Source organism: Otolemur garnettii, unplaced genomic scaffold, assembly GCF_000181295.1.
Source record: "Otolemur garnettii isolate 467f Iridium unplaced genomic scaffold, OtoGar3 scaffold00031, whole genome shotgun sequence".
NCBI classification, from domain to species: domain Eukaryota; kingdom Metazoa; phylum Chordata; class Mammalia; order Primates; family Galagidae; genus Otolemur; species Otolemur garnettii.
In genome coordinates, this window is record NW_003852426.1 from 2718762 (window position 1) to 2731534 (window position 12773).

General features: G+C 49.3%; 2 protein-coding genes across 2 annotated transcripts in view; both read left to right on the top strand.

The window, feature by feature from the left end:
- Positions 1–9483, top strand: part of LOC100945458 (heat shock 70 kDa protein 1) — a 24631-nt gene extending 15148 nt beyond the window's left edge. The window contains exon 2 of the mRNA XM_012804753.2: positions 9138–9483. Within this exon, the coding sequence (XP_012660207.1) occupies positions 9138–9146 (9 nt within the window). The 3' untranslated portion in view covers positions 9147–9483. The remainder of the gene's footprint in view (positions 1–9137) is intronic.
- On the top strand, positions 7061–9483 carry LOC100946722 (heat shock 70 kDa protein 1). Its single transcript, XM_003789034.3, has one exon. The coding sequence runs from the start codon at positions 7221–7223 to the stop codon at positions 9144–9146; it is 1926 nt and encodes a 641-aa protein (XP_003789082.1). The 5' UTR covers positions 7061–7220; the 3' UTR covers positions 9147–9483.
- Positions 9484–12773: the final 3290 nt, after the last annotated feature.

Here is a 12773-nt window from a genome sequence, read left to right on the forward strand (position 1 = left end):
AAAAAAAAAAAAAGACACCTTCAAGAAAAAAAGCTCACATGCAAATCCAGGACTTCTTCTCAATTTTTTGTCTGTGCTTCTGGATATCTCCAGAGTTCTTGTATCATTGGATATTTTGCCATTGATTGTTAAGAATGCCTGGCTCTGGGCGGCACGGGTGGTTCAGTGAGTAGCACACTGGCCCCACATACTGAGGGTGGTAGATTCAAACCCAGCCCCGGCCAAACTGCAACAAAAAAATAGCCAGGCATTGTGGTGGGTACCTGTAGTCCCAGTTACTCAAGAGGCTGAGGCAAGAGAATCACCTAAGCCCAAGAGCTGGAGGTTGCTGTGAGCTGTGACACCACAGCACTCTACTGAGGGCCATAAAGTGAGACTCTGTCTCTAAAAAAAAAAGAATGCCTGGCTCTAGGTTTTGTATCAGTTAAACCTCTTTTGCTTTCTTCTAGATAAAACTATACCACTGTTTTTTTCCAGACAGAGTCTCACTTTTGTTGCCTTGATAGTGCATGGCATCATAGCTCACAGCAACCTCAAACTCTTGGGCTCAAGCAATTCTCTTGCCTCAGCCTCCAAAGCAGCTGAGACTACAGGGACCCGCCACAACGCTTGGCTATTTTTAGAGACGTGGCCTCACTCTTGCTTAGGCTGGTCTAGAACGTGTGAGCTCAACAATCCACCTGTCTCGGCTTCCCAAAGTGCTAGAATTACAGGTGTGAGCCACTCTGCCTGGCCTTACATCTTTTAAAACCAAAAGAATTGAGGGCTGGGTGCAGTGGCTCACATGTATAATCCTAGCACTCTGAGAGGCTGAGGTGGGTGGATTGCGGAACTCACAGGTTCCAGTGAGACCAGTCTGAGCAAGAGCAAGACCTCGTCTCTAAAAATAGCCAGGCATTGAGGCGGTTGCCTGTAGTCCTAGCTGCTTGGGAGGCTGAGGCAAGAGAATCGCTTGAACCCAGAGTTTGAGGTTGCTATGAGCTATGATGCCACAGCACTCTACTGAGGGCAACAAAAGTGAGACTCTGTCTCAGAAAAAAAAAAAAAAGAATTGAGGAGAAAACTGTACTGATTGAGAAAATACAAGAACAGGGGAGTGGCGCCTGTGGCTCAGTGAGTGGGGCACTGGCCCCAGATACTTTTTTGGTTCAGACCCGGCCTCGACCAAAAACTGCAACAAAAAATAGCCGGGCATTGTGGCGGCGCCTGTGTCCCAGCTACTTGGGAAGCTGAGACAAGAGAAATGCCTAAGCCCAGGAGTTGGAGGTTGCCGTGAGCTGTGAGGCCACAGCACTCTACCTAAGGTGATAGAGTGAAACTCTGTCTCTACAAAAATTAATTAATTAATTAATTAGATTTTAAAAAAAGGTAGGCTCAGCACCTGTGGCTCAAGCGGCTAAGGCTTCAGCCACATACACCTGAGCTGGCGGGTTTGAATCCAGCCCGGGACCGCCAAACAACAATGACAGCTGCAACCAAAAAATAGCTGGGTATTGTGGCAGGCGCCTGTACTCCCAGCTACTTGGGAGTCTGAGGCAGGAGAATCACTTGAACCCAGGAGTTGGAGGTTGCTGTGAGCTGTGATGCCATAGGGTACCCAGGGTGACAGCTGCCCAGGGTGACACTTGAAGCTCTGTCTCAAAAAAAAAAAAAAAAAAGTAGGAGGGGAAAAGATCATCAAGCTGAGGAAGGCTCTCCTCCTCCACACTTACTACTTGGCAGTCTGTGCTCTTGACAGCCAGTGTTCAGTCCCCTTCCCAATCCCTTGAGAAGTACTTGACCTGTATTCCAGCTAGAAAACCTGAGCTCTTCCAAACATGAAACCCAATAAAAATTTAATTCTGAAATTAATCAAATTAAAGTTTTGGAAAATCTCTTGGGGTCCTTTTTCTTTTTTTTTTTTTTGAGACAGAATCTCACTATGTCCCCCTCAGTAGAGCGCTGTTGTGTCACAGCTCACAGCAACCTCAAACTCTTGAGCTCAGGCTCGGCGCCTGTGGCTCAAGCTGCTAAGGCGCCAGCCACATACACCTAAGGTGACAGGTTCGAATCCAGCCCGAACCTGCCAAACAACAATACTGGCTGCAACCAAGAAATAGCCGGGCATTGTGGCGGGCGCCTGTGGTCCCAGCTACTTGGGAGGCGGAGGCAGGAGACTCGCTTGAGCCCAGGAGTTGGAGGTTGCCGTGAGCAGTGAAGCCATAGCACTCTACCCAGGGGGACAGCTTGAGGCTCTGTCTCAAAAAAAAAAAAAAAAAAAAAAATTTTGTGTCCCAGAGGGGTTCCCTTGCCTCACCCTCCAAAGTAGCTGGGACTACAGGTGCCCGGCACAACACCTAGCTTTTTTGTTGCAGTTATCATTGATGTTTAGCTGGCCTGGGCCGGGCTCCAACTGCCACCCTCGGTGTATGCGGCTGGCACTGTAACCACTGTGCTATGGGCCCTGAGTCTCTCTTGGGGTACTTATATTCACCTTAGACAGCACTTACACTTGTATCTGGGGCAGGGTGAGATAGCTCACACCTATAATCCTAGCACTCTGGGAAGCTAAGGCGGATGGATCCCTTAGATCAGAAGTTGAAGACCAGCCTGAGCAAAAGCAAGACACCATCTCTAAAAATAGCCAGGCATTTTAAGAGAGGAACACCTGTAGTCCCAGCTACTTGAGAAGCTAAGACAAAAGGATCACGAGCCCAAGAGTTTGAGTTGGCTCCTCTTGGCGCCCATTTCTCAGTGGTTAGTGCGCCAGCCACATGCCGCAGGGCTGGTGGGTTCGAGCCCGGCCAAGGCCTGCTAAACAACAACAATAATAACAAAAAAAACACAGCTGGGCATTGTGGCAGGTGCCTGTAGTCCCAGCTACTGGGAGGCTGAGGCAAGAGAATCACTTAAGCCCAATGGTTTCAGGTTGCTGTGAGCTGTGAGCCACAGAACTCTATGAAGGGTGACATAGTGAAAGTCTGTCTAAAAAAAAAAAGTTTGGCTTGGCGCCTGTGGCTCAAGTAGCTAAGGCGCCAGCCACATACACCTAAGGTGACAGGTTCGAATCCAGCCTGGGTCAGCCAAAACAACAATGATGGCTGCAACCAAAAAATAGCCGGGCTTTACGGCTGGCACCTGTGGTCCCAGTTACTTGGGAGGTAGAGGCAGGAGACGTGCTTGAGCCCAGGAGTTGGAGGTTGCTGTGAGCTGTGATGACACAGCACTCTGCCCAGGGCAATAGCTTGAGGCTCTGTCTCAAAAAAAAAAAAAGTTTGAGGTTGCTGTGAGCTATGATGCTATAGCACTTTACCAAGGGTGACAAAGTGAGACTCTGTCTCAAAATAAACAAATAGGCGTGGCGCCCATAGCTCAAGGGTTAGGGCACCAGCCACCTACACCAAGGCTGGTGGGTTTGAACCCAACCCCATCCTGCCAAACAACAATGACAACTACTACAGAAAAATAGCTGGGCATTGTGGTGGGCGCCTGTTGGGAGGCTGAGGCAAGAGAATCGCTTAAGCTCAAGAGTTTGAGATTGTTGTGAGCTGTGACACCCTGGCACTCTACCCAGGGCGACATCTGTCTCAAAAATAAATAAATAAACTTAAATCTGGGCTTCTGCCTTGAGAAGCATTTTGTCTAAAAGCAAAGACAAATTGCTGACCTTCTCCTTGTCAGGAAATGGACAAGGAATATAGATGTATAGGTTACTAGGCTAATCCACAGAGACTTAATTTAAAAGGTAGGTCAACTAGCCCCTGTAGGGGCCTAATACTCTGGGAGGCTGAGTAAGAAGGATTGCTTGAGCTCAAGAGTGTGAGACCAGCCAGAGCAAGACTGAGACACTATCTCTACTAAAAATGGAAAAATTGCTAGACATGGTGGCTTGAGCTCAGGAATTTGAGGGTACAGTGAGCTAGGATGATGCCACTACACTCTATCCAGGTAACAGAACTGGACTCTGTCTAAAAAAATTTTAAAGCATAAGTCAACTATTCTCCTGTACACTCAGACCACAGGTGTTTAGCTGACTGTTTCATTGAAAAGACCGTTTTGGCTCAGCGCCTGCGGCTCAATCGGCTAAGGCGCCAGCCACATGCACCTAAGGTGGCGGGTTCGAATCCTCAGCCCGGGCTCGCCAAACAATGATGGCTGCAACCAAAAAATGGCCGGCACTGTGGTAGGCGCCTGTAGTCCCAGCTACTTGGGAGGCTGAGGCAGGAGACTCGCTTGAGCCCAGGAGTTGGAGGTTGCTGTGAGCTGTGAGGCCATGGCACTCTACCCAGGGGGATAGCTTGAGGCTCCATCTCAAAAAAAAAAAAAAAAAAAAGAAAAGAAAAGACCGTTTCCAGCTTGGTGCCTGTTGCTCAGTGGTTAGAGGTCTGGCCACGTACACGGAGGCTTGCAGGTTCGAACCCAGCCTGGGCCTGCTAAACAACAATGACAACCGCAACCAAGAAAAAAAAATAGCCATGTTGTGGCAGGCGCCTGTAGTCCCAGTTACTTGGAAGTCTGAAGCAAGAGAATCTCTTAAGCCCAAGAGTTTTAGATTGCTGTGAGCTGTGACCCCATGGACCTCGGGCACTCTATCGAAGGCGCCAAAGTGAGACTCTGTCTCAAAAAAAAAATAAGAAAGAAAGACAGACCATTTCCAGTAGATCTGTTTTCTGCTACCCTGGCAGCACCAAGATTTAGGGTCCTATCACCAAGTCCACCTGCCAGGCAATGGAAACAGTGAATGCTCTTTGCTTCAAGACAATAGAGTAATATTTTATATTACATATTTGGAAGATGGAAAGGAATTAAACCAGAATTGCCAGTGGCAGTAGTTCATGGTGAGGAAGCTTATGGAGGGAGGGGTAAGGTTAAGGGTCTCTGGAAGGATGCGCATGTGCAGCTAAGATTAAAATTGGGGGGATCCCCCAGTCAGAGACAGCTTAGAAAAATGTTTTGGAAAATTCCTGAAGTTTGACCAGTTTGACTAGTTTAGAAAGGTGACTCATTAGGGAGTTGTATCTTACTGTAAAAATTATTGCCTGCCTGCATGTGCAAGCATGCAGACACCCGTAGATTATTAAAGCAACATCAGTTTAGATAAGCAAATGAGAGAGTGAACTGAATCCCCTTGGATTCCAAGAAAAGCACCTAACATAGGATCTTGCATACACACAATGGATGAAGGGTAAAAAAAATAAATAAATAAATAAAGGCAAAGTAGATTACTAAATATAATTGTGTAAAAAATGAAAGAGGGAGAGAAATCTGCAGGAAGTTGGTATCTAGAATAAAAACCTAAGTGAGTGAATCAAGTATATGATAAATAACCTTAGATTATAAAGAAGCTAAAATTAGAACCTGGGTCCCAAACCCTCTCAACTTCACAATGTCACTCAACATAGTTTGCCTAAAACAGGTGTCACAGCTGTTGTATGTGAAGTTGTTCAAAAGAACCAACCATTCTTTCGCCCCTCCCTCACCAACCAGTTACATTTCACTTAAAAGTGGTGGACAGTCAGGGGCAGCAGCGACAGGTAGAAGATTTTAAGGGGACTCTGAGGCTAACCTCGGCCCCACCCACCACCCAGCGATAGAGAAGAAAGTAGAAAGGATGTGGCCCAGACCCCAAGCTAGGAACGTGAGAGAAAGGGACAAAGCCACAAGGCTTTAAAGACACCTAACACTCTCTGGAAAATTTTGTTCTCACTAATGTTCAGTCCAAGCACATGGGAGCGGCTATGGGTGAGGACAGGGCGTGGTACACCCAAGCCCTCCCACCCCGCAGCGTGTTCCTTTCCTGGTCGCTGGGGCCTTCTCTCATTAAGAACTGTCTTTTTCCCCGAAGGAAGAACGACCAGAAAAAATAAATAAATACAAGAGGAAAAAAAGAAAAAAATTCTTTCTTTTTTAAAGACAGTCTTACTCTGTTACCCTAGGTAGAGAGAGTACCATGGCGTCATAGCTCACAGCAACCTCAAACTTTGGGCTCAAGCGGTCCTCTTGCCTCAGCCTTTCCAGTAGCAGGGACTACAGGCACCAGCCACAATGCCCGGCTTTTTTTTTTTGCAGTTTTTGGTTTTTGACCGGGGCCGGGTTTGAACCCGCCACCTCCGGTATATGGGGCCGGCGCCCTACCCCTTTGAGCCACAGGCGCCGCCCTGCTCGGCTATTTTAAAGACGGGGTGGGGAGGTCTCGCTCTTGATCAGGCTGTTCTCCAACGCCGGAGCTCCAGCAGTCCACGTGTCTCCTCCCAGAGTGCTAGGATTACAGGCGTGAGCCACTGCACCTAGCAAAAGAACCGTTTCCTTAAAATAACAATTACTTTTCTTTTGAAAATTTAAAAGCCATCCCATCTCTGGATGTCATATCCCTGTAGGTTAAAGAGGATGACAAAAATTACATTGCATTAGCTCTTTCCTTCTGGTTCACACTGTAAACCTAAAATGGGAAAAACGCCCCAGATGGACATGGTATTCTTCAGGCAGCCCGACACGTTTGCTCCCTCGGCAAGAGGACCCAAAGGCGGCCTCTCCGTAGCAGCCACAGTCTAATCAGAATCTCACGAGCCTATCAGTGTCCCGCTGTCTTTCAGAAACACCGGGATTTTTTCTGTGGTATTTGTTTTTGTTTTAACCCTATGGTCAATTTGCTAGTATTCTGGGTGTCCCTGCAGTCATCCCACAAACCTCGCTTCACTTTACGGTGACAAGATTAGCACAGACCCTTCCCGTCAATCTCACACACCCGGCTGGCGGCCAGCATTGCCTCAGATACCAAGTCAACAAACACTCCCACCAGGGCCTCTCGCCGCCTACGCTCAGATCCTCTCCTCCCCTCCTCTCAGATCGCCAGTACGCTCCAGTGAATCCCAGAAGAGTCTGGAGAGTTCCGAGGAGGGGCGGCGCCCTGATCGCCTATTGGTCCCAGGAAGCCCGGGGGCAGGACGGGAGGCGAAACCCCTGGAATATTCCGGACTTGGCAGCCCCACTAAGCTCTATGATTGGCTGAATACGGGAAAGGCGGAGCTCGAGGATGACTTATAAAAGCCGAGCCTTGCAGGCGTAGCGGAAATCGCATCGTGAGAAAAACTGTGAGGTTGTCAGTGGGGCTCCGCTAGACTTACCGCCTCCTCTGAATCCAGTCTCCGGCTTTCAGAAGAAACCGATCTCCTGTCCCGGATCGCGTAGCAGATCTCTCCCGGATTCTTTCTCAGACCAGAACCCAGGGCACAGGCACCAGCATGGCCAAAGCCACAGCCATCGGCATCGACCTGGGCACCACCTACTCGTGCGTGGGTGTGTTCCAGCACGGCAAGGTGGAGATCATCGCCAACGACCAGGGCAACCGCACCACCCCCAGCTACGTGGCCTTCACGGACACCGAGCGGCTCATCGGGGATGCGGCCAAGAACCAGGTGGCGCTGAACCCGCAGAACACGGTGTTTGACGCCAAGCGGCTGATCGGCCGCAAGTACAGCGACCAGGTGGTGCAGTCAGACATGAAGCACTGGCCTTTCCAGGTGATCAACGACGGCGACAAGCCCAAGGTGCAGGTGACCTACAAGGGGGAGCCCAAGGCGTTCTACCCCGAGGAGATCTCTTCGATGGTGCTGACCAAGATGAAGGAGATCGCCGAGGCGTACTTGGGTTACCCGGTGACCAACGCGGTGATCACCGTGCCGGCCTATTTCAACGACTCACAGCGTCAGGCCACCAAGGATGCGGGAGTGATCGCGGGACTCAACGTGCTGCGGATCATCAACGAGCCCACGGCTGCCGCCATCGCCTATGGCCTGGACAGGACCGGCAAGGGGGAACGCAACGTACTCATCTTTGACCTGGGCGGGGGCACCTTCGACGTGTCCATCCTGACGATCGACGACGGCATCTTCGAGGTGAAGGCCACTGCCGGGGACACCCACCTGGGCGGAGAGGACTTCGACAACCGGCTGGTGAACCACTTCGTGGAGGAGTTCAAGAGGAAGCACAAGAAGGACATCAGCCAGAACAAGCGAGCGGTGAGGCGGCTGCGCACCGCCTGCGAGAGGGCCAAGCGGACCCTGTCGTCCAGCACCCAGGCCAGCCTGGAGATCGACTCCCTGTTTGAGGGCATCGACTTCTACACGTCCATCACCAGGGCGAGGTTCGAGGAGCTGTGCTCGGACCTGTTCCGAAGCACCCTGGAGCCGGTGGAGAAGGCTCTGCGGGACGCCAAGCTGGACAAGGCTCAGATCCACGACTTGGTCCTGGTAGGGGGCTCCACGCGCATCCCCAAGGTGCAGAAGCTGCTGCAGGACTTCTTCAACGGGCGCGACCTCAACAAGAGCATCAACCCCGACGAGGCGGTGGCGTATGGGGCGGCGGTGCAGGCAGCCATCCTGATGGGGGACAAGTCCGAGAACGTGCAGGACCTGCTGCTGCTGGACGTGGCTCCCCTGTCTCTAGGGCTGGAGACGGCCGGCGGCGTGATGACTGCCCTGATCAAGCGCAACTCCACCATTCCCACCAAGCAGACGCAGATCTTCACCACGTACTCCGACAACCAGCCGGGGGTGCTGATCCAGGTGTACGAGGGCGAGAGAGCCATGACGCGCGACAACAACCTGCTGGGCCGCTTCGAGCTGAGCGGCATCCCTCCGGCCCCCAGGGGAGTGCCCCAGATCGAGGTGACCTTTGACATCGACGCCAATGGCATCCTGAACGTCACCGCCACGGACAAGAGCACCGGCAAGGCAAACAAGATCACCATCACCAACGACAAGGGCCGCCTGAGCAAGGAGGAGATCGAGCGCATGGTGCAGGAGGCGGAGAAGTACAAGGCGGAAGACGAGGTGCAGCGCGAGAGGGTGTCTGCCAAGAACGCCCTGGAGTCCTACGCTTTCAACATGAAGAGCGCGGTGGAAGACGAGGGGCTCAAGGGCAAGATCAGCGAGGCGGACAAGAAGAAGGTGCTAGACAAGTGTCAGGAGGTTATTTCCTGGCTGGACGCCAACACCCTGGCGGAGAAGGACGAGTTTGAGCACAAGAGGAAGGAGCTGGAGCAGGTGTGTAACCCCATCATCAGCGGACTGTATCAGGGTACGGGTGGTCCCGGGGCAGGTGGCTTCGGGGCTCAGGCCCCCAAGGGGGGCTCTGGGTCTGGCCCCACCATTGAGGAGGTGGATTAGGAGAGCCTTCATTCCTTTCTTTATCCACCTTTATGTTGGAGGCAGACAGTTTGAACTCAAGGACTTTGCTATTGCCCTATACTTTTTCCTCCTGTAGCACTTTACTACTAGTAATTTGTAATCTGATTATAACTACCTGGCTTCATTATATTTTTATAGTATAGCCAATATGTTCTTTAATATTCTTTGCATTTCATGGAAGTTGTACTTTGTCTAAACCAATCAACACTGCCACCTTCTGTACGAATTTTTGCTTTGCAGAACAGCACTCCAAAGTCAAGCAGTGTTGTTTGGCTTTGTAATTTTGCACAAGTATGAAAAATAAAACATTAAAAAAGAAGTGTTTGTTTGTATTTGGGGAGGGATAGTGGACTTTCTGTGGTGCATGTGAAATCCATAGATCTCTGTAGATTAAAAGGGATAGTACTTATGAAAGGAGGAACACATGTTAAGAGTTCTGGCTATGGGTATTTCTTTCAGGGCTTATTTGCAGTGGGTAAGAAGACTAATCAAAGGTGCCCATTTTGATTGGAATGGGGCCTGTTTTGGGGCAAAGTAGTGTAGTAGCTGAAGGGTTTGGAGAAGGAGTTACTGGTCAGCCTTGTTTTCTGACATCTATGGTTCATAGACTAACACCATGTCCCCACACAAATGGGATCTAAAATATAGAAGCAGAGAATGGTGATTACTGGGGTGGGGGGATAAGAGTAGATGATCATTAAAAGGCACAAGCCACATTTGGGAGGAGTAAATATTTGAGGCCTATTGCAGAGAGTGTGGTGAATGTAATTAGTGTATATTTAAACATTACTGACTGCTGGGCATAGTGGCTCACACCTGTAATCTCAACACTTGGGAGGCCCAGGCTGGTGGATTGCCTGAGCTCACAAGTTTGAGATCAGCCTGAATGAGAGAGAGACCCCCATCTCTAAAAAAATAGCTGGGCATTGTGGCAGGTGCCTGTGTCTCAGCTACTTGGGAGGCTGAGGCAAGAGAATCACTTAAGCCCAAGAGTTTGAGGTTGCTGTGAGCTGTGACACCACAGCACTCTACCCAAGGCAACAAAGTGAGACACTGTCTCAAAAAAAAAAAAAAAACTAAACATTGCTGACCAATTTCAAATCTTCTTATCAGAAAAGTATATTTTTCTTGGGAGGAAAGAACTTGTTTTTCTTGCTTCTTAGTAATGACATCATTGTGGGGACAAAGGGGTACTGGGAACAAAAGCCCTTTTAGGGGGTGCTCAAGCTTCCCAGAATCCCTTACCACTCTCCAGGAAAAAAAGTTTAAATATTTGTGAAATGGACAAAACAGCAACAAGATGTGGATTCACACTACGGGTGTGCAAATCTCAACTGGGTGACAGGGTACAAATTATTTAGCATTGCTTAGTTTTGGTTGCCTCCTATTATTTGAATGGCCTCACTTCAAAACATCTGAGATAGGGGAGAGGGTGGAGGGAGAGGGATTCGAGGGTTCACTTCTGTGGTTCATCTTGCAAGGGTACAAGTGAATCTTTCTATGAGTAGAATATGAATGTTTTGACATAATAACTAACAAAGTTATATGAAGGCTATGTTAACCAGTTTGATGGAAGTGTCTTGGATTGTGTGTGAAAACACCACACTGTACCCCCAAAGTGCATCAATGTACACAGTTACCATTCAATAAGAAAAAAAACAAAACCAAACCCGTCACCCACAGCAAGACCATTTACACAAGACTTCTTGGGCATGGCTCTCCTGGCCATGGTCACACATATTTGGCTTAGAATAAACCTCTTTAAATTAAAAAAAAAAAAATCTGAGATAATTTTGAGCAGAAAGATACAGAGAAGTAAAGTCTTCAGCTATGGTCCCTATAGCTGAAATTATCTAAAGAAGTCTGGGGGCTTGACCCCCATAGCTCAGTGAGTAGGGCACTGGCCACATACACCAAAGGTGGTGGGTTCAAGCCTGGGCCAGGCCTGCTAAAACAATGATAACTGCAACAAAAAAATGGCTGGGTGTTGTGGTGGGCACCTGTAGTCTCAGCTACTCAGGAGGCTGAGGCAAGAGAATCGCTTAAGCCCAGGAGTTTGAGGTTGCTGTGAACTGTAATGCCCTGGGACTCTACTAAGGGCAACAGAGTAAGACTGCCTCAAAAAAATAAATAAAACAAATAAGTCTGGGGGTATGGCAGTAAAGGAGGGATATGCCAGGCAGGTACTTTTGTGTCACCTCTTGTAATCCTTACCCACCACCCTCTAGATTAGGTATTCTCTTTTGTTTGTTTGTTTGTTTTTTAGATAAAGTCTTACTCTGCCCTCCCTGCCCCGTAGAGTGCCCTAGATTTATAGCTCACAGCAACCTCAAACTCCTGGGCTTAAGCAATCCCCTGGCCTCAGCCTCCCAAGTAGCTGGGACTACAGGTACCTGCCACAAGGCCCAGCTATTTTTAGAGAATGTGTCTCACTCTTGCTCAGGCTGATCTTGAACTCCAGAGCTCAGGCAATCCACCTGCCTCGGCCTCCCAGAGTGCTATGATTACAGGCATGAGCAACCAGACCTGGCCTAGTTTTTCTATTTTTAGTAGAGAGAGAGTCTTGTTTTTGCTCAGACTGGCCTCTAACTCCTCAGCTCAGGCAATCCACCTGCCTCAGGCTCTGAGAGTGCTAGGATTACAGGCATAAACCACCACATCTGGCCTATATTAGGTATTCTCAAACTTTTTTCCTGGCCTGGCACAGTGCCTCACACCCATAATCTTAGCATCCCAGCATTCTGGGAGGCCAAGATGGGAGGATCCTTTGAACTCAGAACTTCCAGAAGAATTAGACCCTGTCTCTAGTAAAAATAGAAAAACTTTTGCTTGCTTTGGCGCACATACACTAAAAATAGAAAAACTAGCTTGGCATTGTGGCAGGCAACTAGTCCCAGATACTAGGGAGGTACAGTCACTACTAGAGAGGCTGAGGCAAGAGGATGGCTTGAGCCCAAGAGTTTGAAGTTCCTGTGAGCTAGGCTGGTGCCAGGGCACTCTACCCAGGCAAAGGAGTGAGACTCTGTTAAAAAACAAAAAACAGGGTGGCGCTTGTGGCTCAGTGGGTAGGGCACTGGCCCCATATACTGAGGGATGGTGGGTTCAAACCCAGCCCTGGCCAAACTGCAACAAAAAATAGCCAGACATTGTGGTGGGTACCTGTAGTCCCAGCTATTAGGGAGGCTGAGGCAAGAGAATCACCATAGCCCAGGAATTGGTGGTTGCGTCATATCTTGTGGACACTTAAAATATAGATATGAGCATAGAGAAGGAGGAAAAAGTTAACACAACATAGAGCTGGGAAGATTAAGATAATGGGTTTTCCTCCCACACGAGCCTTTCCCTAGGGGGTTCTTCATGTTGTATTAGTTAGTTATGGTTAAAGCTTCCTGTAGCCTGGCTCAGAGCCTGTCGCTCAAGTGGCTAAGGCACCAGCCACATACACCCAAGGTGGTGGGTTCTAATCCAGCCCGGGCCCGCCAAACAACAATGATGGCTGCAACCAAAAAATAGCTGGGCGTTGTGACGGGCGCCTATGGTCCCAGCTACTTGGGAGGCTGAGGCAGGAGACTCGCTTGAGCCCAGGAGTTGGAGGTTGCTGTGAGC